Source organism: Piliocolobus tephrosceles, chromosome 14 (assembly GCF_002776525.5).
Source record: "Piliocolobus tephrosceles isolate RC106 chromosome 14, ASM277652v3, whole genome shotgun sequence".
In the NCBI taxonomy this organism is placed as follows: Eukaryota; Metazoa; Chordata; class Mammalia; order Primates; family Cercopithecidae; genus Piliocolobus; species Piliocolobus tephrosceles.
The window spans coordinates 42,794,993-42,821,798 of record NC_045447.1 but is presented as its reverse complement, the minus strand read 5'-3'; the positions used below and the strand labels follow the sequence as shown (position 1 = coordinate 42,821,798).

The 26,806-nt window shown below is 49.4% G+C and overlaps 1 protein-coding gene across 1 annotated transcript in view; it reads right to left on the bottom strand.

The window, feature by feature from the left end:
* Positions 1-257: 257 nt before the first annotated feature.
* The window catches only part of FBXO10 (F-box protein 10), a 64,069-nt gene continuing 37,520 nt past the window's right edge, over positions 258-26,806 (bottom strand). The window contains exons 3-11 of the mRNA XM_023203158.2: positions 24,884-25,717; positions 18,838-18,987; positions 15,746-15,882; positions 14,269-14,339; positions 11,852-12,004; positions 10,602-10,871; positions 7,535-7,848; positions 5,224-5,405; positions 258-2,076 (exon numbers count right to left, since the gene is read on the bottom strand). Of these exons, the coding sequence (XP_023058926.1) occupies positions 1,902-2,076; positions 5,224-5,405; positions 7,535-7,848; positions 10,602-10,871; positions 11,852-12,004; positions 14,269-14,339; positions 15,746-15,882; positions 18,838-18,987; positions 24,884-25,717 (2,286 nt within the window). The 3' untranslated portion in view covers positions 258-1,901. The remainder of the gene's footprint in view (positions 2,077-5,223; positions 5,406-7,534; positions 7,849-10,601; positions 10,872-11,851; positions 12,005-14,268; positions 14,340-15,745; positions 15,883-18,837; positions 18,988-24,883; positions 25,718-26,806) is intronic.

The window sequence follows — 26,806 nt, the reverse complement described above, 5'->3', positions numbered from 1 at the left end:
TCCCGGGTCTGAGGTCCCTAAGCTGATGGTCCAGTGATCCACGGGGACAGCCTGTTTCTGTTGGCTTCACAAAGCCCACTGGGCAAGCAGGCAGGAGTGATCAAGCCCTCCAGCTCTCTATCAGGAGCTGTCACAGGAACGTGCGGACCCAACAAGATAGCCCCAGGACTCTCCTGTCTCCGCCAGAGGAAACAGTGCTGGACCTGGCCGTCTGGGAGCCCCAGGGTATGCCCAGACCAAGGAAAGGCTTCCCAGAGTGCCTCTTTTAAAATATAGAACTTTATTTTGGTTACTAAGGTTTTTGTTACTGTTGGTTCACAGAAAAGTCATTTCTTAGAAAATAGTAAAGGCAGCATTTTGTACAGCGACTCACATTGGGGCCACCAAACAAGTGCAAAGGAAGCGCCAGGGATTGAAGAGGCCAGCACTCTTGTGCCCAATGTTCTCAGGGAGAACCCAGTGCTCCTGGCTCCCTCTCCACTCTCCCATCCCACCCAACAGAGCAGCACCTAGGGCCAACAGAACCAGCCATGCAGCCAAGTACACCACAGTGACCCCAGCAGGCTGGTGAGGGCCCCACAGGAAAGGCCGAGTGGGAGGGGATTGTTCAGGCTGAGCTGGCCCTGCATGCAGCCCCCTTCCTCAAGCAGTGGGGTCTGAGCTCGCCTGGCTTTGGGACTTGGACATATTCACAGTACGGTTCAGTAAAGTCCTCTGGGAGCTGGCCTTCCTCTCCTCACTCAGGCCACTAATCCCACCCCAGCCCCAGGCTGAGATCTGGGGACACGCAGTCAGATGTGGCCCTACCTAAGGGAGCACACAGGTGAGTGGGGGGTCAGGCTATGGACCCAGATAGCTCTAGGACAAGGCAGAAAGTGCTCAGTACCCTGAGAGGGAGCAGAGAAAGGCTACTGAGGTCCAGAGGGGGAAAGGGTGAGGAGAGCTATGTGGAGGTGGCAGTGTCTTGGCTAAACCTTGAGGAAAGGAGGACACGGAGACGGGGGAGAAGGGCACGCCAGGAGGAGGAAAAAGCATGAGCCAAGGCACAGAGTCGGGAGGCTCGGGAGGGTCAGTAAAGGCCAGCGCTCATCCATGAGAACACAGATGCAAACGAGAGGCCCAGGTTCCCCCATCTGGACAGCCTGGTGCCAAGGAGGGTGGCTGGTGTGGGCGCGCTGACGTGGGGTTTGAATCCTCCTGCATTTGGGAGCCTTTGGGGATGGAGTAGAGCCTTGCGCATCCCTGCCCACCGAGCCGAGCACCTGCCTGCATGCTGGAGCCCCACCTGTTTCAGCGTGTCCCTCTCTCATCCCTGTGCAGCCTTTCCGTAGGGCCTCCTGTTGCTCCCAGGTCCTTCCTCCCTCCCAGGTCCATGTCCAAGTCCTCAGGTCAACCAAACTCAACTCCTCCAGCCTCCAGAGACAGCTGGGAGGGTGTGGTAGAGTCCTTGGAGAGACTGAGAGGGAGACAGGTCTAGCTAGCAAAGGGGAAAATTCTGGGGCAGTTGTCTCTCTCCACCTCACTAGAATCACTTTCCACCATCAGAAGTAAATCTGCTCTTTCCTGAGAAGAGTCTGGGTTTGGTGTGTGTAATACATGGTTCCTTAGAACTCAAAGAAAATCCTGACCATAAGCTTCAGCATTTGAGCTTCCCCAGCTCTTCACAATCTTTATAGACGTTGAGTGACTGGAAACCCACCAACTTCTATCCCTTCTTGAAAACCATTTCCCACTTCCTTGTTACAGGCTGTGGAGCTGAAGTGTTCTGGAGGTACTGTGTTTTGAAGGCCCGGGACCCATTTGTTCGGGGGGAGGGAGGGCCAGAGTCTTCTCAGGCACTATTTCCACCTTAGCTCCTCTGAGCACCCATCCAGGCTTGGCCCTGAAGCAGGTCTGCGTCCTCACAGGATGGTGCAGAAGACACTGCGGTTGCTGTGGTAACCACCTTCCACCCGGGCTGTGATCCTCGTTGCCATGGCCGTCACCTTCTGCCCATTGTGGGCTGCCGAGGGGCGTCTGAGAGAGGTTTCAAGGTGGGGCCGTGCTGGCGGGTTCACCAGGCGCCACGTATCAGACCTGGAGGTGCAAAACGAAAATCAGTGAACTTCTGAGGGGTCTGCAGTGCTGTCTGAATGCCCTGCACAATCTTAACTTTGGTTCCAGATTGGTGGATCCAGGTGTTTAAATCTGGGTGTAGGTTTTATCTTCTAGTTTAGTGTTAGCCCAAAGAGGTGGGAGGATGAGAAACTAAGGAGCAAAAGCCCTGCATTCCACGTCCAGCTCTGCCTTCAACTCTGCATGTAGCCTTGGACAAGGTCCCCCTACAGGCCTAAATTTTCCCACTTTATTTTGAGACACGGTCTCACTCTGTTGCCCAGGCTGGGGTGCAGTGGCACAATCATGGCTGACTTTAGCCTCAACCTCCTGGGCTCAAGTGATCCTCCCACCTCAGCCTCCCAAAGTGCTGGGATTATAGGCTTGAGCACTGCACCCAGCCAATTTCCCCACTTTAAATAAGAATCTGGATAAGATCATAGGGTGGGTGTTGTGAGATAGGGTCTCATTATGTTGCCCAAGCTGGTCTTAAACTCCTGGGCTCAAGTGATCCTCCTGCCTCAGCCTCCCAAGTAGCTGGGATTACACGTGTGTGCAACGGTGCCCAACTTTTCCTTTTCCATTTCTTTTCAGCTGTATGACCACAAATGTTTATAGAAGCTTTATTCATAATCACCAAAAACTGGAAACTACCTAAATACCCTTCAGCTGATGAGTGAATAAACTGTGCAGTACACCCATACAGGGGAAGACTACTCAGCAATCGAAAGGAATGAATGCCTTACATGCAACACCATGAATGAATCTCCAGCATGTTAGGCTAAGTGAAAGAAGCCAGACTCAAAAGACTACATACTGCAGGATTTCTGGGTTTTATTTTTATTTTTTTTTCTGTCACCCAGGCTGGAGTGTAGTGGTGTGATCTGGGCTCATTGCAACCTCTTCTTCCCAGGTTCAAGTGATCCTCCTGGCTCAGCCTCCCAAGTAGCTCCCAAGTAGTAGACTACCGTTGCGTGCCATCACACCCAGCTAATTTTTGTATTTTTAGTAGAGACGGGGTTTCACCATGTTGGCCAGGCTGGTCTCGAAATACTGACCTCAGGTGATCCACCCGCCTTGGCTTCCCAAAGTGCTGGAATTACAGGCGTAAGCCACTGTACCCGGCCACGATTTCTTTTATATGACATCTGGGAAACTGCAAATCTACGGGGGATAGAATTTAGTGGGCTTCCAGTCACCCAAACTCTTGTAGAGAGTATGGAGGGCTGGGAAAAATAAAATGATAGTGAAGCTGTGGTCACAGTTTTCTAATGCTTGAGTTACAAGGAACCAAGTTTACACGCTAAATCTCCATTTGCTTAAGGCAACACATTGTCTTATATGTATTTTTATGATAATGATGTTACAGTGAAAGGATTGGAAAGTTGTGGACGGAATCAGAGGTTGGTTACTAGCATGTGAGTAAAAAGGCCTAAGCATGTTGGGAGGACTGTGTATATTTGAGTTTGGCAGCAGGGGAGCAGTACTGAAAAGGAGATGAAATGAGAGGCTGGAAGAAACTATTAGGACCTCAGGGTACACAGTGCACAATACCAGAGCTGCCTCTGGCAAAGTTCGGGCTGTACTCTGTACCCTGGGGTCTCCAAAGGGGAGGAGGAGGTGGATCCCAGGGAGTCCACAATATAATCTGCTGGGATGTGTGAAGAAAATACTAGAATTTTGATTTTTTAAAACTTTATACTTTAACATTTTCTATTTTGGAGATAGTTTATAACGTAAATAATATACTGCTAGAATAAACACATAGAAGTTATAAATAGGTATACCAGTGAGGCACGGTGGCTCACGCCTGTAATTCCAGCACTTTGGGAGGCCAAGGTGGGTGGATTACCTGATGTCAGGAGTTGGAGACCAGCTTGACCAACATGGCGAAACCCCGTCTCTACTAAAAACACAAAAATCAGCCAGGAGTGATGGTGGGCACCTGTAATCCCAGCTGCTCAGGAGGCTGAGGCAGGAGGATTGCTTGAACTTGGGAGGAAGAGGTTGCAGTCAGCCAAGATTGCACCACTGCACTACAGCCTGGGCAACACAGCAAGACTTGGTCTCTGAATAAATAAATAAATAAATAGGTATACCTACATCAGGGGGTTTCTTCAAAGAATATTTTTTCCTGAGAGTGTGTGTAATACAAAAAGTATGGAGATCATTACTACAGAACATGAAGATCCATGAGAGGTTTTTAACCATGGATGTGATGTGACCAGAGCTCTCACTTAGAAAGATTAAACTGGCAGGATACATGGGACAACCTCCAGAGTGGAGCGAGGGTAGCCACGGGCAGGGAGACTGGCAGGAGGCTGCTGCAGGAGGATAGGTGACATTGGCGGTGCAGGAGTGATACCGACTACAGCAAATATCAGTGTGATTTTACACCCAGAATGGGAAAGCAAAAGCACGGCCCAATCAGAACACAGCCCGTGCAGAGGCAGCTGGAACAGCTGTGCACTGCAGTAGTATAGGCGGTACAGGTTAGGGTGAGCAGTGCTGAGATCTGAAGTAGGGTGGCAGCAGTTGGGAAGAGGAGGTGCCAGAAAAGGGAACATTTTAGAAGCAGAATCAACAAGACCTGGTGAGTGACTGGACATCTTCGGATTAGGGAGAAAAAGGGAGCAGAAGTTTTGTCGTGAGAACACTGAGTGGATGGTGATGTTGCTGAAATGGGGAACATGAAAGGACAGACAGGTCTGGGGAAGATGTGGGTGGCAGCAATTGTGATACACTGAGGCAGAGCGACTGAAGGACAGCAGCAGCAGCAACTAACATTTTTACCCCTCAGAGATTCAGCCAGGTCGCATGATCTTATTAAATGGATTTTACTAAGGTTCAGAGATGTGAAATAAGTTGCCCAAGGTCACACAGCCAGTAATCTGCAGAGCTGAGATTTGAAACCACGTACCCCTGACTCTTAAAAAGCTTGTTCCCTCCCGGGGAATCCTCGGCCCCGGCCTGACACAGAGCCAGGCACAGGCCTTTTTCTGACTGGAGTCGACAGCTGGCAGTGTTGCAGGGAGCCCGGGCAACCATAATCCCTGGGTGTGGGCCTGGCTTCTTCCGGGAGCTTACTGTGGCTCTAGAGGACTGGTTCAGGCAACCCCAGGCACTCACTTTTTCTTGAAGACCAGGAACTTGTTGTTTTGCATGACACATTCTCGGTTGTTTGAGATCTGCTGAAAGATGGTCTTATTTGTTTTGCCCTGGAAGATGATGTTTTCCTGCACCAGGGCCTTGGCACGGCCCCGCACTGCAATGCCATAGGCCCGGAATGAGTGGATCCGGTTCTTTATTACCTGGGAGAGTCAGCCAAAGATTGTCACACCTCAGGGACTCATAGACTGAGCAGGCAAGTGAATTATCAGTTCTAAAACCGAGGGGCAGGAACATGCTAGGCAGGTCAATGAACAGCCTATGAGCTCAAAGAAAGGCACCAAGAACAGTCTGGGGGAGCCAGGGAAGGCTTCCTGGAAGAGGTGATAGGTAAGTTGTAGGCATTTATGAGATGCAGAACAGGGAGAGCTGTTGCAGAAGGAGAAACAATATGCAAAGGCCTGGCAGAGAGAGGAGGTAGTGTCAGAAGTCAGGGCCACTGACAACCCAGCTGAGACAAAAGTGTGTCCCTCTCTCCCTTCCTCTGCTCCCGCGGTGCTCAGAGGCAAAGCCCCAGAATTCTTTACTCCTTGCCTAAAGTCACTAACCTATGAAGCTGCAGAACTGTAAAAAGGCTTTAGGTGACCCAGCAATCCCACTGCTGGATGTCTACCTAAAGGGAAAAAAAAGTCATTATATGAAAAAGTCATATGCATACGCATGTTGATAGCAGGACAATTTACAATTGCAAAAATATGCATTCAACCCAACTGCCCATCAGCCAAAGAGTGGATAAAGAAATGTGGTACAGGCTGCGTACAGCAGCTCATGCCTGTAATCCCAGCACTTTGGGAGGCCGAGGCAGGTGGATCACCTGAGGTCAGGAGTTTGAGACCAGCCTGACCAACGTGGTGAAACCCTGTCTCTACTAAAAATACAAAATTAGCTGGGCATGGCGGCACATGCCTGTAATCCCAGCTACTTGGGAGGCTGAGGCAGGAAAGTGGCTTGAACCCAGGAGGTGGAAGTTGCAGTGAGCCGAGATCATGCCATTGCACTCCAGCCTGGGCAAGAAGAGCAAAACTCCATCTCGAAAAAAAAAAAAAGAAATGTGGTATATATATATATATATATATATATATATATATATATATATATACATACACACACATACATACATACAGACCACGGAATACTACTCAGCCATGAAACAGAATGAAATAACGACCTTTGCAGCAACTTGGAGGGACTTGGTGGCCTTTATTCTAGGAGAAGTAACTCAGGAATGGAAAACCAAATATTCTATGTCCTTACTTGCTCACTACTTATAAGTGGGAGCTACGCTATGAGGATGAAAAGGCATAAGAAAGATATAATAGACTTTGGTGACTCGGGGGGAAGGGTGGGAGCAGGGTGAGGGATAAAAGACTATATATGGGGTACAGTGTACACTGCTTGAGTGACAGGGGCACCAAAATCTCAGAATTCACTACTAAAGAACTTATCCATATAACCAAAAACCACCTGTACCCCCAAAACTGTTAAACTAAAAATAAAAATAGAGCCTTTGGGATCATAATTCTACAAGGACAGGCACAAGGTCTGTTTAGCTCCACAATGAAACAGGGTTCTGCATAGAAAGGTGCTCAGAGCTCAGTCTGGCGGGGAGACAAATAGGTAAAGGAAGAGATACCAAGCACTGTGGAGAGTGCTCTGTGAGGACCAAGCACTGTGGAGAGTGCTCTGTGAGGACCGAGCACGGTAGAGAGTGATATGTGAGGTAGGGGTGGGCAAAAGCACCAGACAAGGGGTACCTCAAACAGCCTCAGGTGGCGGGTGGGGGCTCAGGGACTCTTCCTGAACAGACACAGCTAAGCTGCAGGACTGTAATGCAAGGGGGGCAGGGGATATGCGGGGTATATAGGGAAGAGTGTGTGCGAAGTCCCCAAGGCAGGATCTCTCTCCTCATTAAGCATCTACTGTACGCCAGGCACTGTACAAGATTCTGTTAAGGAAAGAGAGCTGAAATAGTCTGACCTTGACCTGGAGACCATGAAGATACCTCGGGAGGCTCCCAACGCCATGACAAGGAGGTGACACCCCATCCCTGGCTTCCTGCTGGTGAGCCCTTGTTCATCCTTCAGGACTCGGTTTCTCTGTCCCCTCCTGTGGGAAGTCCCACCCACATTTCCCAGGCTGAGTCCTGGCAGGAGGGATACTGTCCCTTGTAGTGCTGAGTGATTAGTTCTGTTCTCAGCAGAGGCCATGAGGACTGTCCCAGGGTTGTGCCCTGTGTGGGCACCACATGTCACACACATGCACACATACTCACTTTAGTGTCGGACCTAGACAGCAGCTGCAGCCCGCTGCCCCGATTGCCAATGATATCATTTTCAATGACGATGGTGCTGTCGCCCTTGGTGATAATGCCATGGCCTCTGTTGTCATAGATACCATTGCCCCGGAGCTCCACTTTGCACTGGGCCTCAACCTTGACCCCACTTTGCCGGTTGCAGGAGATGCTGTTGTTGGCCACTCGAGTGGGTTGGCTGCTCTGGGCCACAGTAATGCCTCTGTCCCCATTCGCGTGGATCACATTGGTGATGACATGCAGTGCCTCGCTGCTCTGGACATAGAGTCCTGAGGCTATGGGTGGAGGGGTTGGAAAGCACAGGGGGGTCCCAGGGTCAGCCCTGACACCACCAGTCAGGAAAAGCCTTCCCTGAATTGTGCACTCCAGGAGAACGGAGTGGAGAAGAAGAGGTAGCAACACTCAGAACCAACCCTTGAGTTTGCATCTTCCAAGCTGATGAAATAGGAGGAGATCCAGGTGCGTCAACAAAACTCTGGTTCTTCTGCATGAAGTCCTTATTCCGTGTAGCCAGGGAAACATGATGTGAGAAGGCTCCTCTGGCCTGAGCTCCCACCATGTGCTTGAATGCCTCCGGCACCACCGCCATCCTACTGCCACTTCCACCTCCCTGACGGGGTGCCCACTACCGCCTCAAGGCTGCTCACTCCCCCTCTGGACAGGCAGATCTACTCGTTAGAAGGTTTTGCTTTGCTCTCCTTCCTACACTAAGCTGGAATCTGCCTCCCTACTGTTGGGGGAAATTTTCTTCTTAATGAAAATTCTGTAATTTTGGAGTAGAAAACTTACTAAGCGAAGTAATATGTGTCAAAAATGTGTTAGAAATTTGGGAAAGGGAAACCGACGCTTGGGGTTGTGTGGACTCAGAGACACTAGGTACATGAAGAGAAAAGCCCCAAGTCAGCAGGATTAGAGCCCCATGGCTTGCCAGGAAAAGACAGCAGGGCAGCCAGACCTGGGGGCGAGGAGGGGAGGGCTCTGCAGTAGGTCCCTCTGCCCACCAATGCCCCAGCCCCTGTTGGGGCAGTGCTGGGGGAGGTCGTGTGCTGGACGATGACTGGGGCCCTGCAGCAGTGTGGAGCCACAAGCCTGCAAGCTCAAATCTCTTCGTGGCACCAGCCTGTTGCTTCTCCTGGCTTGGTTGAGAACAACAAAAATAAGTATTTGTGAATGTAGGTGGCTTTGCCTGTCGTACCGGACAGACAGCATGGCCACATGGAGGAAACTCTGACCTGGGAGGGGACAGAACTCATTTTCCGAATAATTGGGTTAAGGCTGCTGGTTATCCATCTCCCTGTCCTCTACCACTACCACAGGCAAGTGCTTACCAGGCCCAGGAATCTTGTTTTGTTTTGTTTTGTGACAGGGTCTTGCTCTATTGCCCAGGTAGTAGTGCAGTGGCACCATCATAGCTCACTGCAACTTCAAACTCTTGAGTCCTGAGCTCAAGCATCCTCCCACTTCAGCCTCCCTAGTAGCTGGAACTACAGGTATGTACCACCACGCCCAGCTAATTTGAAAAAAAAATTTTTTTCTCAGTAGAGATGGGGCTCTCTATGTTGCCTAGGCTGGTCTTGAACTCCTGAACTCAAGCGATCCTCCTGCCTTGGCCTCTAAAAGTGTTAGGGTTACAGGTGTGAGCCTCTGCACCTGGCCCAGGAATCTGTTCTTAATAAGCCTTCCTCCATTTCCCGACCCACCCATTCATCCTACCCTCCAACCCCCACCCCACAGTGATTTTGATAATCAGCTAGCTTTGGGAGCCCTGGAGTTAGATGAACTACACAGTAATTGTTTTTTAATTCAAGAAATATCAAACATTTTCTACTATCTTTTTTTTTTTTTTTTTAAAGACAGGATCTCACTCCTGTTGCCAGGCTAGAGTGCAGTGGTGCAGTCATACCTCACTGCAGCCTTGAACTCCTGGGCTCAAGTGATCCTCCCACCTCCTGAGTAGCTGGGACCACAGGCACATGCCACCAGATCCAGCTCATTTTTCTTTTTCTTCTTCTTCTTTTTTTTTTTTTTTTTTTAAGAAACCAGGTTTTGTTATGTTGCCCAGGTGGGTCTTCAACACCCGGCCTCAAGCAATCCCCACGTCTTGGCCTCCCAAAGTCCTGGGATTACAGGCGTGATCCCTGGCACCTGGCCTCCATTTTTCATCAGGTTTAGGATAACATAGATTTAAAACATTTTTATTTTCTGCCTAAGAAAGAAAACTCATTGCCAATCCAACCATGATATGCATCTCATGAGAGATGTTAAATTGTGAGAAATGTATCCTAGCATTGATTAAAAGTGTATGTGCCAGAGGTGGGATTTGGTACTGCAGGGACAGGGGCACTGAGCTGGGTGGACTTCAGTTCTTTGTCTCAAGTTCATGGCCTATCAGTGTTGATGGAACAGCCACAGAAATAAATACAGCCATGAGGCCCCATAACAAATGCCGGGGCTGGGGAGGGCCCGGTTCAAAGGAGGAAGGAATGAAGGGGTACATTCACAGCAGGTTTTGAAGTTCAAGTTAGTTTGGGACATGTGGATGGGAGAAACGGCATGAGTGGGGTCAGCAGGTTAGGAGGCAGGAAAGAATGGATTCAAGTTCAGTGAATAAATGCAGGGGGACTGGGGATCAGGCTGGAAGTGGCTGATGAGGCCTGAGGGCAAGTTGGGATCAGTCTGAAGGCCCTGCCTGGCGGCTGTACCGTCTAAAAATTAAGGAGTGCCTCTACTCAGCCACCCCACTGTCTGGGAAGTGAGGAGCGCCTCTCCCTGGCCCCCACACTGTCTGGGAAGTGAGGAGCGCCTCTGCCTGGCCGCTGTGCAACCCTCCAAGTGTGAAGTGGCAACCTTGTGTGTGATCTTTCTGCCCTCCCCAAGTTTGCATTTTTGACATTAAAGTTTACTTTTAAATTAACATTAAATTAAAAGTTTTAAATTAAAATTAAATTTAGAGTTTTAAATTGGAGAAAAAAAAAACAGTGGGGAGCCATGAAAGGTTCTTGAGCAGGGGCTGAGGGGGTACACTCACCTCCATTGTGATTAATACTGTTAGACTCAACAAGAGCTATGGTGATGGGCCGGCGCAGTGGGTCGTCCTCCTTCTCCAGCTCTGTCTCCCAGAGGATGGCGTCCCCATCCTCGCTGAAGTTCTCTTGAGCCCTATGGCCTCGAGGTAACTCGCTGGAGCCATCCTTCTGGCTAAACACTGCCACTCCATACAGGCCATTGTAGCTGACGTGGTTGCTGGTGACATGGGGGAGGCTGGACGACATCATCCACACACCACAGCCCTTGTTAGCTGGAACAGTGAGAGGAGCTGGTCACCGACACTGAACTCAGGTGAAGCGGCACCTGAGTCTCCCTGAGAGGGGAAGCAAAAGCCACTGGCCTGGGAGAGAGTCCCTGACTTGCTAATGACCTCGGACAAGCCACTTGATGGCTCTAGCTGCAGACTTCACCTTCACACAAGAGAGGTCATCAGCATCAGGTGAACCTCACAAGCTTGGCTCGTTCCACACAGTGTGAAAGTGCTCTGAGGACTGTCAGGGCCACATGTCCACATCAGAAGCACATGAATCCACAGTGACAGTGCCAAGGGGGCACCAATCCTTCCCTGCATAGGAGGCAGCCTCAGTTGGAATCCCAGCCCTACCACTTGCCAGCTGTGAGACCCTGAGCAAGCTACCAAACCTCTCTCTGTCCCTCAGTTTTCTCATCTTTCAAATGGGGTTAATAACTGTGCCTCCTTCAGAAGGCAATCATGAGGATTAAATGTGATTGTGCATAGAAAGGGCCGAGCAGAGAGGTGGGCCTGAGTCACCTTTATTATCATCACTGTATTATTAGAGCTACAGTCCAGACAGATGAAGGCTCTGCCCAAAGTCACTGAGTGAGAATAGTTTTCTTCCTGTGATTATCTTGTTTTCCCATTATATTTTCAGTTCTCTGGATCAAAAGAAAGGATGACAGGAGTTAGATGCACATGAGCCAGGGCTGAAATGGTCCTGTTCTTAAGACATGACACAACTCCTGTCTTTTGCTATTTTAAAAGGGGATAAAGCCTTCTGCTTTGCTAACCCCGGGGTCAATCTGGACTACAGCGTGATTTATAAGAGGCTCATTGTTCTGAGAGGGCCTGGGTGACTGTGGCCTGAGAATGCCTGTTCAGATGAGGTCTTTGAGGCACGGGGAAAGGCAGTGACCCTCTCAGGACCCACAAGCTGGAGATGGAAACTGGGCTTCCTGCCTCCCTGGCCCGGTTGGGAACAAGCTCCTCACCGTAGATGGTATTTCCTTCTATGAGGCCTTTGCCTTCGTCTCCCACAACCACGCCATCTGAATAGCCAAAGCAGATGAGGTTACTCCTCAGAACGGGGATTCCTCCACGGCGGATGTCCACACCTCCCCACTGATTCTCACGGATGACATTTTCTATGGAGAGAAGCAGAAAAGAAGGTCAGTACCCAAGGGCCAGCTCCAGTGCTGGCAAATAGGACTTGAACAGTTTCGATCAAGGCCACTCCAGACCAGGACGCCCTGGCCTTACCCTGCCAGCAATTAGCACTGTAAATCTTGTTTGCTGTCTGATGTTTCAGGGACTTATCTGCTGACTCCTTTCCCCAAGGAAAAGGCTTGTGTCTATTTTGTGCACTCCTATCTCCCCGGCACCTACTTTACCCAATGGCCTTGAGGACTGATGATTAAAAATGAACTAGTTTTGGCCGGGCACGGTGGCTCATGCCTGTAATCCCAGCACTTTGGGAGGCCAAGGCAGGTAGATCACTTGAGCCCAGGAGTTCCAGACAATCCTGGGCAAAATGGTGAAACCCTGTCTCTACAAAAAAATTAGCCAGGTGTGGTGGTGTGCACCTGTAGTCCCAGCTTCTTGGGAGGCTGGGGTGGGAGGATCACTTGAACCCTGGAGGTCAGGGCTGCAGTGAGCTATGATTGCACCACTGCACTACGGCCTGGATGACAGACTGAGACCCTGCCTCAAAAAAAAGAGTAAACTAGCTTCGGTGAGTGACACTGGTGTCCAAAAAACCAACCAACCAAACAAAAAGGAAACAAAACAAAGTATAGGCCAGACGTCTGTAACCCCAGCACTTTGGGAGGCTAAGGCAAGCGGATCACCTGAGGTCGGGAGTTTGAGACCAACCTGACCAACATGGAGAAACCCTGTCTCTACTAAAAATACAAAATTGGGTGTGGTGGCACATGCCTGTAATCCCAGCTACTCAGGAGGCTGAGGCAGGAGAATCACTTGAACCCGGGAGGTGGAGGTTGCAGTGAGCCGAGACCACGTCACTGCACTCCAGCCTGGGCAACAAGAGTGAATGGAACTCTGTCTCAAAAAAAAAAAAAAAAAAAAAGAATAAACTGGCTTTAGAGCCCTCAGAGGCAGAATGTGGCCATCTACCCACAAGCCTGTGAGAAGGCGCTAGCCTCGCTTGTCCTTCTCAGCCTCAGCTCTGAACTCTGACCACACCCATCCCCTCCTCCTCCTGGGAGCCACCATCTCTCAGGGGTAGGTGAAAGAGTCATGGGTCAGAAGGGTAGTCCATGACACTGCTGCTCCAACACTGGCAGGGAAGACGCAGCCTCTTGGGACTGAGGTGCAATGGCTCAGGAGCCTGTGTGACTGGCCTCTTCCTGTCTCCATGAACCCACTGTAGGCCCCTTGCACACCACACTCCAGTCCCACAAGTGATGTCCACTCGGCCATGCTAAGTCTGTTCTCATAGGCGGCCCTACACGGAAGGTTCTTTCCCAGCTCCTCCAGCCACTCCCACTCAGGATCTGGCTTCCTTGTCACCTTCTCAGAGGGCTGCCCTGACCACACAATCCCCAATGCCCACCCAGTCCCTCTATTGCCTTAATTATCCATAGAGCACTTGTCACCCTCAGATAGGATGTTTTCTGCTCATATATGTAGGCTTTGATTTATTTATTCGCTTCCTCTCCTAAAATGTCAGTGGCTGAGAGCCTCGTTCACTGCTGCAACTGTAGCTTCTGGAATACGGCCTGTATGCAACGCGTGCTCAATCCAGGTCTGGTAAGTGCAGTCAGGGGGATTCCCTGGACCAGTATTTGTGGAATCCCTCTCATATCCCAGGCCTGGCTCTGCTCTGTGCCGAGGCTACATTGATGTACCAGACAGACTTGACCCTTGCCTTGTGGAATTTACCGCTTTCTAACGGAGGAGACGGACACCACAAACCACTAAGAAATTAAGTCAAAGGCCCTAGAGAGGAGGCATCCTGGGTATAGTGAGTGTATCTGTGTACGATGGGGAAGTCAGGGAAGGTTTCCCTGAGGAAGTGACAATTAAGCTAAGACCCAGAGTATAAGCAGGGGTTAGCCGGGTGGAGGTTTCCAGAGCAGGCAGAGGTCCGAACAAAGACCGAGGAGGGATTCGGATAGGTGGCTGGCATCCGTGCTTCTGAAACATCTGTGAGCCACCTGGTGATGGCCTGTCGACTCTGGGCCCGGAAGAAGCAGACACCCACTCTGTGCTAGGCCCTCCTGTAAGAAGCACAGCCACCATGCAGCTGGCGTCCCTGAGCTCCAGCCCACAGTCAGAGAAAGAGGCCATCGTCTGTGGGGGTAAAGGAACAGTGTGAGGTCCTGAAGCTGGGGGGTGACGCCAGGGGACCTTGGCCTGGCTGCCAGGTGCCAGGCAGTTCCATCCATACCTGTGATGAGGCCTTTGCCATTCTCATTCACTGCTATGCCGGCAGCACGGCCCTTGAAGATGTGGTTCCCGCTAAAGTGGAAGGAGAACAAAATAAAGAGGTGAGCCCAGGGCATCAATGTCATGCTTCCAGGAGACTGCCTTCTTTTGTGGAAACCCTGCCTCTACAAAAAATCCAAAAAATTAGCCAGGTGTGGTGGTGTGCACCTGTAGCCCCAGCTTCTTAGGAGGTTGGGGTGGAGGATCACTTGAGCCTCCCTATGGCTCTGTAGCCCCAGCTTCTTGGGAGGTTGGGGTGGAGGATCACTTGAGCCTCCCTATGGCTCAAGTCCACAGCGGCATAAAAGCATTTCCTAAAGTCCCTTTACAATCCAGGCATATAGAAATGTTTAGTTGTCACTGGGACAGCTTGACCAAAAACTAAACCCCCAACTATGCTATAAATGCCAGCTATTCTCCTAAAGCACAGACATAACTGTGTGAGTCTTCTGCTCAGAGCCTTTAATGAGTCCCTGCTGTGTAGACAGAACAGGCTCCCCAGCCTCAGCTTGGTCTACGTAAGGCCTTCCTCATATGGCCCAAGCCTTTCTTTCCATCATTCCTTTCCACTCTGCTGTGTGGCACAGATGGTCTGCCACAAGGACATCAAGGGTCACACTGCGGTGACCACAGGGCCCAAGATATTCTGGGACCATCCCAATTTAAAATATTCTATAGCACTGTCACACCATGTCAGATTTTTTCTCAAGCCACCATGAACGGTTTGCTAACCCCTGAATCTGCTGTGCCCTGCTGCCTTTGCTCATGCTGTTCCCGTTACTAGGAACATCCACCGACCCCTCCCTGCCCCCACCTGCATGAGTCCAAGTTTTACCCATATTCCAAAGTCTGACTCTGATGCTACCTCCTAAATAAGGCCTTCCCACATCCTCCTAGTCAGAATGAGTCTCTCCTTCTGGTACCACTCTGACAGCATTTATCACAGTCTGCCCCATACTAGAGCTGTGACGGCAGACAGGGTCCCAGGACTGCCACTGCCGCCTCCCACCTATCACTTATGTCAGTCCCTGACCATAGCATGCTTTCGTGCTGAGGCCACGGCCAGCACCAGGATGTTGACACAGCTCCCCCAGTCACCACTAGCAACTAACTGAAATTGTTAGGTGAGCTGAAATCTATGTTCCATTCCTGCCTTGGGGTACTTCTGTGCCCATTTCTCCAGGCTAGAGTAAGCTCCCAGGGAGCAGACTCTGCCCATGTTGGAAGTGCTCAGTAGTGACTGCCGAATAGAACGCCTACACAGAATTAACTGGAAGGGCACATAAACACAAAAGCAGCCGTGTTACTGGCGTGGGATGATGAGTGAAGTCTCTGCTCTGCTTGCATCTGTACAGTTGTTTCCGTAAAGAGTATTTTCAAATGGAGGAGAGGCGGGGAGGAGGTTAACAAAGACAAAGGAGGGAAACAGCAGCACACACCTCACGACGGGGTTTCCGTGGTACAGGATGTAAATGCCAGCCTCCTTATTGGAAAAGATTTGATTGTTCCGGATGATGCCTTTCCCATTGCCAAGGACGACAATGCCAGAGCGAAGGCCATGGTGGATCTGGTTACACTGCAAGTGAAAATGAGACAGAAGCCAGATCAGACATGCCAGTGAGAAGCAGAGTGCCCAACTGCCGCCCACATCTCCGCGACGGGATAACACAGTGGAAAACATGACGTCACTGTAAGATCCCTAGCCCGTGACAAAGGGAACGGGTCGTGCTGCCACCATGCCCTTCCTGCACCAGTACACACATCAAAACCTGTAAGGGAGACTATGAAGATTGGAGTCTTTGCTGCCCAGCCTCTTAGGAGGGCTCTTGGTCTTCACCTGCAAGGCAGGCTACCGAAAGTTTCAGAGCCTCTAATGAGTCCCCCAAACACACAATCATTTGGCCACGCCATAACTTCCAGGGTCCAGGGAGGCCATCTCTGGGGGAAGGGCAGCACCCCAGGGCAACCAAATGTTGGCCAAGTGCAGTCCTAAAGGGGCCACATCCACAGAGGGGTCCGAGTCATTTGACTTCTAGTCCTTTCTCATTTAGGAAGGGTCAGCGGGAGATGCAGACACTGGGGTGCCAAGCTGTCCCATGGGGCATAAGGTCTTAGAAGGTGTATGAACTACAGGATGCCAAGAGATATCTTTCTGTTTTTTGTTTGTTTGTTTGTTTTGGTAGAGACAGGGTTTTCGCTTCGTTGCCTAGGCTGGTCTTGAACTCCTGGCCTCCAGTGATCCTCCCATCTTGACCTCCCAAAGTGCTGGGATTACAGGTGTGAGCCACCACACCCAGCAAGATATTCATTTCTGGTATCTCTTTGTGCGAATGGGAAAACAGGTGCAGGATTATATAGTACATTTGTGGAAGAGCCAGATCTGAAGCCTAGTTTTTCTCTTTCCCATTCCAGTTAGTTGCTTTTGCACAGTGACTTAAAATTTTTAGATTAGAATAATAATACCATTGTCTCACTCTAATTGTTAATTATAGCGGAAGGGCAATTCTATACTTTGTAAATTGGTAAGTTAGCTGTATCTCTTCCAAAACGATTTCACAGAAATAAAGTTCTAGTTGATTTTAAAGTGTTTCGTGTGCAAACTCTCCTTATTCTTACTCTTTCTGGATTTTTCCTGAAGGATTTGGTAGGCTCATCAGGGTAACCACTGCCTAAGGGAAGTCTCGCACAGGGCTGAAGAGCTCCGAAAGCCGTGCACAGTGGTGTTTCCATCCCTACATCCTTTTACAACGCCAGGACTAAAATGTACCACTCCCTTGCCCCCTCCACCTGCTGTCCCTCTATCCTCAGAAGGGCAAACCCCTCTCATCTCTCTAGCCAGACGGGCAATAATTTCCTAAGCCAAGGCTATGCATCTACCAACAGCTGCGTGGCAGAAACATAGTGAGGGGAAGGAGACACTGGCTAGCTGGGTGTATTTTCTTTTTCTTTTTTTGAGACACGGTCTCGCTCTGTTGCCCAGGCTGGAGTGCAGTGGCACAATCATGGCTCACTACCATGCCATAGTCATGGCAGCCACGACCTCCCAGACTCAAGCGATCCTCCCACCTCCCACCTCTGCCTCCCAAGTATCTGGGACTACAGGTGTGAGTTACCATGCCCAGATAATTTTTAAAATTTTTTGTAGAGACAGGGTCTTGCTGTGTTGCCCAGGCTGGTCTCAAACTCCTGGACTCAAGGGATCTTCCTGCCTTGACCTCCCATAGTGCTGAGATTACAGGCATGAGCCACTGTGCCCAGCCTTCTCTCTGTATCTTTATGGGCAGTCAAGATATAATGGGTTCAGACATCACCCTTGAGTCAGACTGCCTGGATTCAAATCCCAGCTCTGTCACTAGGTGTAGGACTTTGGGCAGGATCCTCTGCCTCTTTGTGCTCTATATCTTTACTACAAAATAGGGATAATAATAATTCTTCACGGGGTTCTGTAAGCATTAAATGATAAGTAAATATCTACAAAGTGCTTAAAAAAGTATCTGGCATATAATAAGCATTATGCATTAACGGTGGCTATTATTTTTTCAAGCCCATAAAAAGTCTGTTACAGGCCGGGCACGGTAGCTCACGCCTGTAATCCCAGCATTTTGGGATGCCGAGGCGGGCGGATCACGAGGTCAGGAGATCGAGACCATCCTGGCTAACATAGTGAGACCCTGTCTCTACTAAAAATACAAAAAAATTAGCCGGGCATAGTGGCGGGCGCCTATAGTCCCAGCTACTCGGGAGGCTGAGGCAGAAGAATGGCATGAACCCAGGAGGCGGAGCTTGCAGTGAGCCAAGATTGTGCCACTGCACTCCAGCCTGGGCGGCAGAGCGAGACTCCGTCTCAAAAAAAAAAAAAAAAAAAAGTCTGTTACATTTCCCAACTTCTGGGAAATCTGTCTCTCAGTACACATGTAACAAAATTTCTCCCATACCCCATAAATCTGTGTAAAAACAAACAAAAAAAACCCCAAACCCCAAACCTGCCTCTCAGGAAGAGCCAGAGCAGAAAAGGAGCTGGTCTCTCATGTCACTGGCCACATACTCTAGGATTTTAAGTGGTTTTCACACTGGTAGAAAATCAAACTCAATATGGCCTCACAATAACCATAAAACAAATAATCTTCGGAACTAAATATCCGAAATGTGCTTTTATACAAATGAATAAAACTAACTTGGTGGGGTTCGCTGCTGTTGTTTGTTTTTGGATCCAAGTGTCTTTAGGGCAGACATCATTCTCTTTATCCTTATCAAACTCAAAGCTAACCACAGCATATGAGGGCTGAGGGCCCAGTGAGGTTTTCCTGTCTTTCTGGTCCTCCTGCTTATTAATGGGGAGATGACCAGAAAATGACTTGTCCAAAGTCACTAATACATAGAGAGAGACACAGAGTCACAAGGACACACAGAGCAGGAGCCACCTGCAAACAGGAAGCATGTAAATACAAGAGGGCCACGTGTATTTAAATATCCTCACAAAAGGTTTCTGAAAACCAAGAGTCACCCTGAATAGAGAACGAACACAAAGTACCAGTATGAGTGGGTTGGACTTTTTCCGGATGTCTACACCAGCCTCTGCATTGTGGTAAATGTTGTTGCCGGCAATCAAGCCACCGCCCTCCAAGCGAAGAAAGATGCCTGACGCTCGGCAGCGGTAAATGTCGTTCCTGAGCATGATGATCTAAGCAGAAAAGAGAAAGCCATTTATTTTCCTGTTACAAATATTTTCTTAGAAACCACTGGAGGAACAGCTGAGTCTTTTCCTCACCACCTGATCCATGCAGTTTACCCCACAGGTGAAACGCCTCAATGCTGGCACAGCCATGCTCCCGCTGTGTGCTCCCAGGACACAGCCATCTCCAGGCCCTGCCTGGCTTTGCCCTGCAGTCTCCTTAACAGTCTCACATTGGGTTTGTTTGTTTTTTTTTTTTTTTGAGACAGCGTCTTGCTCTGTTGCCCAGGCTGGAGTGCAGTGGCACGATCTTGGCTCACTGCAACCTCCACTTCCCAGGCTCAAGTGATCCTCCCCACCTCAGCCTCCCAAATAGCTGGGACTACAGGCTAATTTTTGAATTTTTGTTTATTTTTATTTTTACTATGGATGTGGGCTGTAGTAATTTTGTTTTTAATTTTTCTATTTTTTATAGAGATGGAATCTCACTATGTTGCCCAGACTGGTCTGGAACTCTTGGGCTCAAGCGATCCTCCCACCGTGGCCTCCCAAACTGCTGGCATTACAGGCATGAGCCACCACACCTGGCCCACACTGGTCCTTTAACTAAAACCTGGACTGAAGCATGGCCCTGTGCTCCGTATTCAGAACCTGCAAGCAGCACAGCTGGATGATGGGATAGAAAGGACGCTTGGGGAAGATGGGATTGAGTGGTCTTCAAACTCTACATGCACTAAGGTTGCGTGAAGATTTCCCCAGGGGTCAAGGGTGCAGCTACTTTTAATGAAACAAAATTCCAGGTCCACCATTTCCAATGCACCGCCACTAAAATCCACCTGTCTGAGATGGCATGGACAGTAAGGTACCACACAGGTTCTCCGCTCCCACCTTCCCTTTCACTTTATAAAACAAAGACCTGTTCTTCCACATCCTGAATCTTTCATGGTGTGTCACCTTGGGGTGGAAAACTACTGAGACTCCAAACCAAGGGATGATTAGAAATATTGGTATAACAGGGGGCCGGGCGCGGTGGCTCAAGCCTGTAATCCCAGCACTTTGGGAGGCCGAGACGGGCGGATCACGAGGTCAGGAGATCGAGACCATCCTGGCTAACACGGTGAAACCCCGTCTCTACTAAAAAATACAAAAATCTAGCCGGGCGAGGTGGCGGGCACCTGTAGTCCCAGCTACTCCGGAGGCTGAGGCAGGAGAATGGCGTAAACCCGGGAGGCGGAGCTTGCAGTGAGCTGAGATCCGGCCACTGCACTCCAGCCCCGGCAACAGAGCGAGACTCCGTCTCAGAAAAAAAAAAAAAAAAAAAAAAGAAATATTGGTATAACAAAGCCTCCTTCAAACAAGGTACCATAACCCAGCAACCTGCTAATAAAGGGATATATTTCCAATGACATTTTCTTTTTATATTTAATAAGCACAGTTGGCTCCTAATATCTGTGGGTTCCACATCCATGGATTCAACCAACTGTGGATTGAATATACATTATTAAAAATAATTTTAAAAATTATTAAAAAACAGACCAGGTGTGGGTGGCTCACATCTGTAATCTCAGCACTTTGGGAGGCCGAGGTGGGCGGATCACTTGAGGTCAGGAGTTTGAGACCAGCCTGGCCAACATGGTGAAACCTCGTTTCTACTAAAAATACAAAAATTAGCCAGGCGTGGTGGCAGACGCCTGTAGTCCCAGCTACTCAGGAGGCTAAGGCAGGAGAATCGCTTGAATCAGGGAGGCAGAGGTTGCAGTGAGCTGAGATTGCACCGCTGTATTCCAGTCTGGGCAACAGAGTGACACCCTTCTCAAAAATAAAATAAAACTGAATTAAAAAAAAAAAGTATAGGCCGGATGCAGTGGCTCATGCCTGTAATCCCAGCACTTTGGGAGGCTGAGGCGGGCGGATCACCTGAGGTCAGGAGTTTGAGACCAGCCTGGCCAACATGGCGAAACCCCATCTCTGCTAAAAATACAAAAAATTAGCTGGGCGTGGTGGCTAATGCCTGTAGTTCCAGCTACTTGGGAGGCTGGGGCAGAAAAATCGCTTGAACCCAGGAGGCGGAGGTTGCAGTGATCTGAGACCGCACCACTGCACTCTACACAGTGGAGACTCCGTCTCAATAATAAAACAAAAAACAAAAAAAAAACCAACCCACCAACAAACAAAAAAAAAAACTCAGTAGAAGATCTATTTACATATCATTTGCATCATATTGGGTATTATAAGTAATCTAGAGATGACTGAAGTGTGGGAGGATGTGTGCAGGTTATGTGCAAATACTACACCATTTTATATAAGGGATTTGAGCATCTGTGGATTTTAGTATCCTGGAACCAAGCCCCTACGGATACCAAAGCATGATAATATATAAAAAAATCTGGAATACATCTATCTGTGTTGTCTTAAATAATTATAGATTAATAATAAAATATATTATTATACATTGTGTACTACTAATAATATATTGCATTAAGATAAAATTCTGTGAAGACTAAAGTAGAACAAGAGTATAAATTGTAAGATTTCAGCTTCTGCTTAGGATGGAGAAAGTAGAAAGATGATGATATACACAAACATAGCCTTTTTGGAACCCATCAGAGCTGAGGCTGCTGGACAACTAGCTAGCCTGAATGCTGCAAAAAGACAGGCGATTCCAAGGAGATGAGGCCTGAGCACTTCCCTGCTGAATGCAGGGCTGCATGTGTCACACAAGCCAGTGAGGAGAACTCAGCTAACATTTTCAATGCACTGTTAAAGGTCAGCTGTGAACTAGTGTAAGTGCAGAAACTCTCGGAGTAGCTGCACCTGTTCACTTCTCTCTGGCCTTCACTAGGTGCTCATGGAGAAAACTGGGGGCAGATGAGAGACTGGAGAACGCACCCTCCTGATGCAGGCTGGGGACAAAAGTGAGAGAGGCATTAAGCCCCTCATGTGTTCTTTCCCCCTAATTTTCTTACAGAACAAACCTTTCGCATCGAGAAACAGGGGGAAAAACTCTATCTCTGGGGGTGTCGGGAGGAAAGCAACTTAGGCCCAGATCATCAGAGGTCCCCTAGTGCTGGGGTGGAGCCAGGGTCACTGAAAAAGTCCTGCTCTCAAGACCACAGTCACAGCACCTACCTAGACTAAGGATAACCCAGGACAAGAAAGAAACCCTGCCATCATGCAGGGTGATAAATAATGGCAGTCTACTGCTGGGGGAGGGCGAGAGCAGCGAGAGATCACCTCTGAGGAGCGGGTGCAAAGGACAACCTGAAGCGGAGAAAACTAGCACAAGGTAATGCTGGAGAGAGCTGAAGCCTACGGGAAGCCGAGGATAATCCTATTACCACCATAATTCAAACGGGCTCAGCTCCTAACTAGACAGACCCCCTAAAAGCCAGGCAAAAGAAGAGGTGTGCCCATTTCCAAACAAAGTATTACTGACCTCAGTCGCCACTGTCCTACACGAGCTATCTGCCTTCTAACTAAAATTTATGACACATAAAGAAGAAAATCACAGTCAGTGAGACTTTTCTTTTCTTTTCTTTTTTGGAGATGGAGTCTTGCTTTGTCACCCAGGCTGGAGTGCAGTGGCGTGATCTTGGCTTTCACTGCAACCTCCACCTCCCAGGTTCAAGCAATTCTCCTGCCTCAGCCTCTGGAGTAGCTGGGACTACAGGTGCCCACTGCCATGCCCGGCTATTTGTTTTTTTTTTTTTTTTTTGTATTTTAGTAGAGATGGGGTTTCACCGTGTTGCTCAGGCTGGTCTCGAACTCCTGAGCTCAGGCAATCCGCCCGCCCCGGCCTCCCAAAGTGCTAGAATTACAGGCTTGAGCCACGGCACCCAGCCGACACCTTTCTTCTTGGAGCCTCAAGCAATCAGGCTCCTCCTGCCAGCCATTACCCTCCTGGGATGTTCTAGAGGACAGAGAAAGGTGACAGCCTTCTGCGGAGGAGCAAGGATCAAGGCCTTGCTTGACAGGGTGAAAGGGTGCGTTTCCCCTCACTTCTGGGCCTTCACACACACCTCCTTTGCCTAGCATCTTCACCCTGCCAACTCTTTTTTTTTTTTTTTTTTTGAGACGGAGTCTTGCTCTGTCGCCCAGGCTGGAGTGCAGTAGCACGATCTTGGCTCACTGCAAGCTCTGCCTCCCAGGTTCATGCCATTCTCCTGCCTCAGCCTCTCGAGTAGCTGGGACTACAGGCGCCTGCCAACTCGCCCGGCTAGTTTTTTGTATTTTTAGCAGACACGGGGTTTCACCATGTTAGCCAGGATGGTCTCGATCTCCTGACCTCGTGATCTGGCTATCTTGGCCTCCCAAAGTGCTGGGATTACAGGCGTGAGCCACCGCACCCGGCCCCTGACAACTCTTACTCTTCTTTCGGGCAGCTCAGTCCAGGCACTATTTCTCCAAGAAACCATCTGTGGTTCCTCGAGGCTGGGTCAGGTACCCACTTTTCTGGGCTTTTATGCCACCCATAGTTTACCTCTATCATAGGGCCTCTCAAACTGGACTGCAGTAATCTTAAAAAAATAAGTCAATTAAAACATTTATCAAGCACTTGCTATATAACAGGCACACTGCTAAGCACTTCACATTTGTGACCTTAGCTAATCCTCATTGTGTCCTGGAGAAAGGTAGCAACATTAGTCCACAGGACTTAAGGGGCAGAGCCAGAATTTAACTAGAAAGCCATATTCTCAATAACTATGCAAGGAAGAATGCCTTCCTTGAGGGCTTCAACCAGATCCTTTCATCATGGTGCTCACGACAGCACAGCTATCACCTTTCCCTTTTTATCTGGCCATTTTCTTTTATTCTGTATACAGCAGTCTTGCATTATGCTTTCAAAGTAACATCACCTGAAATCCTCTTTGGAAGTGGGCTGGGGAAAACACAATTAAATTTAAATTAATTAAAATGCGATTGCTATGAACCATTTTAGAAGCCTGCAACACTCATGAGTGACCTTTGTACAATGTTCTTTAGTTTGAGTACTTCCGGCATGGGACCTCCAACAGCCAGTGAGAGAAGAAAAATAGGGATGCTTATTTCTATTTTACAGAAGTGAAGGTCATGTTTACAGTGAGTTAGTGGAGAAGTGAGACTCGAACCCAGGTGCTATGCCATGCTTTCTTCTGCATGGGCTGTCTTTCCCTTCGGAAGGCCTTCCTGTCATCAGCCATTTACAGGATTTGCAGATTGTCCTGTGGTGCCCTAAGTCCCAGCACATACAAGGTGCTGATTGCAGCAGTGGCTAGAAGGACTGTACTTAGCATAAGGTCCAAATGTCTTACGGGGGATTCCAGGCCTGGGTAAAGTAGTTTTTACTCACCCCCAGCTTCATCCTTCAACCTACCCCTACTGCACGGTTGAATTCAACCTCACACCCAGGCCCTGGCACAGGATGTTCCTGCTGCTGGGACACCCTCACTCTCCACCCCTTCTCATCACGTGTCCAATTTTCTCTGGACCTTCTACTCATTGTACCCAGCACACATTTCCTCTGCTGGGAAGCCTTCTCAACAACCCTACTCCAGTTTGGAGTGAAGGCAGTAATCATATCTCCCTGAATTTTCTCTTATTCAGGCCAAAGACTTTGTTTCTCCTACTCTGACATGGGTGCGATGCGTGACTTAGTGAAAAAGAGGCAGGAGACCCGCATTTCTAGTCTCGGTTCTGCCTAACTTGCTATGTGACCCTGAGTAAACCACGTTCTCTCTCTGGGCCTCTCTTCCTGTGAAATGAGAAAAACTGTTTCTGCCCTTTCCAAATCAGATGATGGACATGATGTCAAGTGTGTGTGAATAAGTTTAAAGAAAATTATTTTTAAAATGCAAAATAGCCCCATCAAACCCTTCCTACATATAGCCACAGGAGCCCCCTGACCAATCTAAAGTCATGACAGCACCTTGCTATTATGTATACACCGCACTGCGTAAGTCAGGTTCCGGAAGATGTTTCCTTCCATCTTGGCTCTGCCGTGGGAACAGACGAAGACGCCTCCCTTCCCATCCCGGAAGAGGCACTTGCGGATGAGGCAGCCCTGCACAGAGTTGGCCAGTGCCATGGCCTCCTTGTCCTTCTGCAGCTCCTGCTGCAGTGAGTTCAGCACTAGGCAGCTGGGCAGCTGAATGGATGCTCCTGGTAGAGGTGGGCCCAGAAATGAGCCCCCCAATACAGGACGTGGGCCCTGCACTTGATAGGATAGTCTGTACATCAGCTGGTCCTCATCTTCATCCTCACCGCTGGGACTCAGGCCTCCATCGCTGCTGTCTGGGGTCTGGGCCACCCTTTCACCATCACTACCCACTTCTGCCTCCTGTGAGCCAGTCCTGGAGCCTGGCTTTGGGGAGCTAGAGGCTGGGCTGGTAGGGCTCTGGCTGCCCTCGATAACAATGTCACAGGTCTTTGGGCTCCAGGCCTGGTCCCGGCTCTCTAGGTCCAGGGACATTAAAAAGTCAGAGTCCTCTGTGGGGAGAAAAGTGGGCAAGGACTTGATAAGCCCTAGTAGATACTTGTAGGCCCAGTTCTTATCTGCAGATGGGTGACCCTCAACAGTCACAGAGTTGTTTTCGCTGCCCACAAATTCACAGTTTTCCAGGACACACAGGGGCACGTTGTGCAGGAAGATATGAGTGTTTTTGAAGGTACAGAACTTCACTTGGCAAGTACCCGGACCGTGGACCTGGATGTGCCCATTCTCAAAGTTGCAGTTGTCAAACTGGACATGACCTGATGTTGTCTGGGGAATGAAAAGAAGAAAATGGCTGTAAGAGGGATGAAATTTGTTTTGGACTCTAGCTGCCCTTTAAGGAGGGTAGAACATGGAAAGGCCATTTGTTCTGCTGATCATCTTCCCCTCCCCAATGGGGTCTGGACGTCAGCTGTTCCCAAAAGGAACTGGGGAGCTGCTCTGCATCAGAGAGGGAGGGAAACTGGAGCTGCCTGCACCTCCATCCTTCTAATCTCAAAGGAAGGGAGACAAGTAGATGATGGCAGAGAAGTTAACACTGTATCATGACTCCTTCTAAAACCTCAAGTCTCAAGCCATGCGCCAGGGCTGGGACAGGCAGTGAGAGAGGCCTGGCCACATGTGCTGGCAAAGAGTTCTGTGTGGCAACTGATGCGTGTGTGCACAGCAAAATATGTCTCTAAAGAGAGGGGACAAAGTATACTGCCATCGCCAGAAGTATTGAACAGTAGTTTAAAGCATGAGCTCTGCCAAGTGTGGTGGCTCATGCCTGTAGTTCCAGCACGTTGGAAGGCCAAGATGGGCAGATCACTTGAGGTCAGGAGTTTGAGACCAGCCTGGTCAACATGGTGAAACCTCATCTCCACTAAAAATACAAAAATTAGCTGGGCGTGGTGGCGTGCGCCTATAGTCCTAGCTACTTGGAAGGCTGAGGCATGAGAATAGCTTGAGCCTGGGAGGCAGAGGTTGCAGTGAGTCGAGATCGCGCCAGTGCACTCCAGCCTGGGCGACAGAGCGAGACTCAGTGTCCAAAAAAAAAAAAAAAAAGCACGGGCTCTGGGGGTTGACTGCAAGTATTATCTTGTACAAATGACTTCAACTCTTTAAGCCTCAGTTACCTTGTCTGCAGCATGGGGCTCACTAGTTCATAAAGCACCATGCTAGGCACAAACTTGGCACTCAGTCAAAGTCAGTTATTATCATCTGGGGTCAGGGACACAAGGAGCAGAGTGTCCTCAAGAGACTGGGGTGGAGACAGGGCAGAGCCGAACTCTCCTGCCTAATTCATTTGGGCCCCTCGGCTCTCTGGGCCCGACTGAGAAGCAGTCTTGGTGAGGCCCATTCACTCTCTATTCCTGA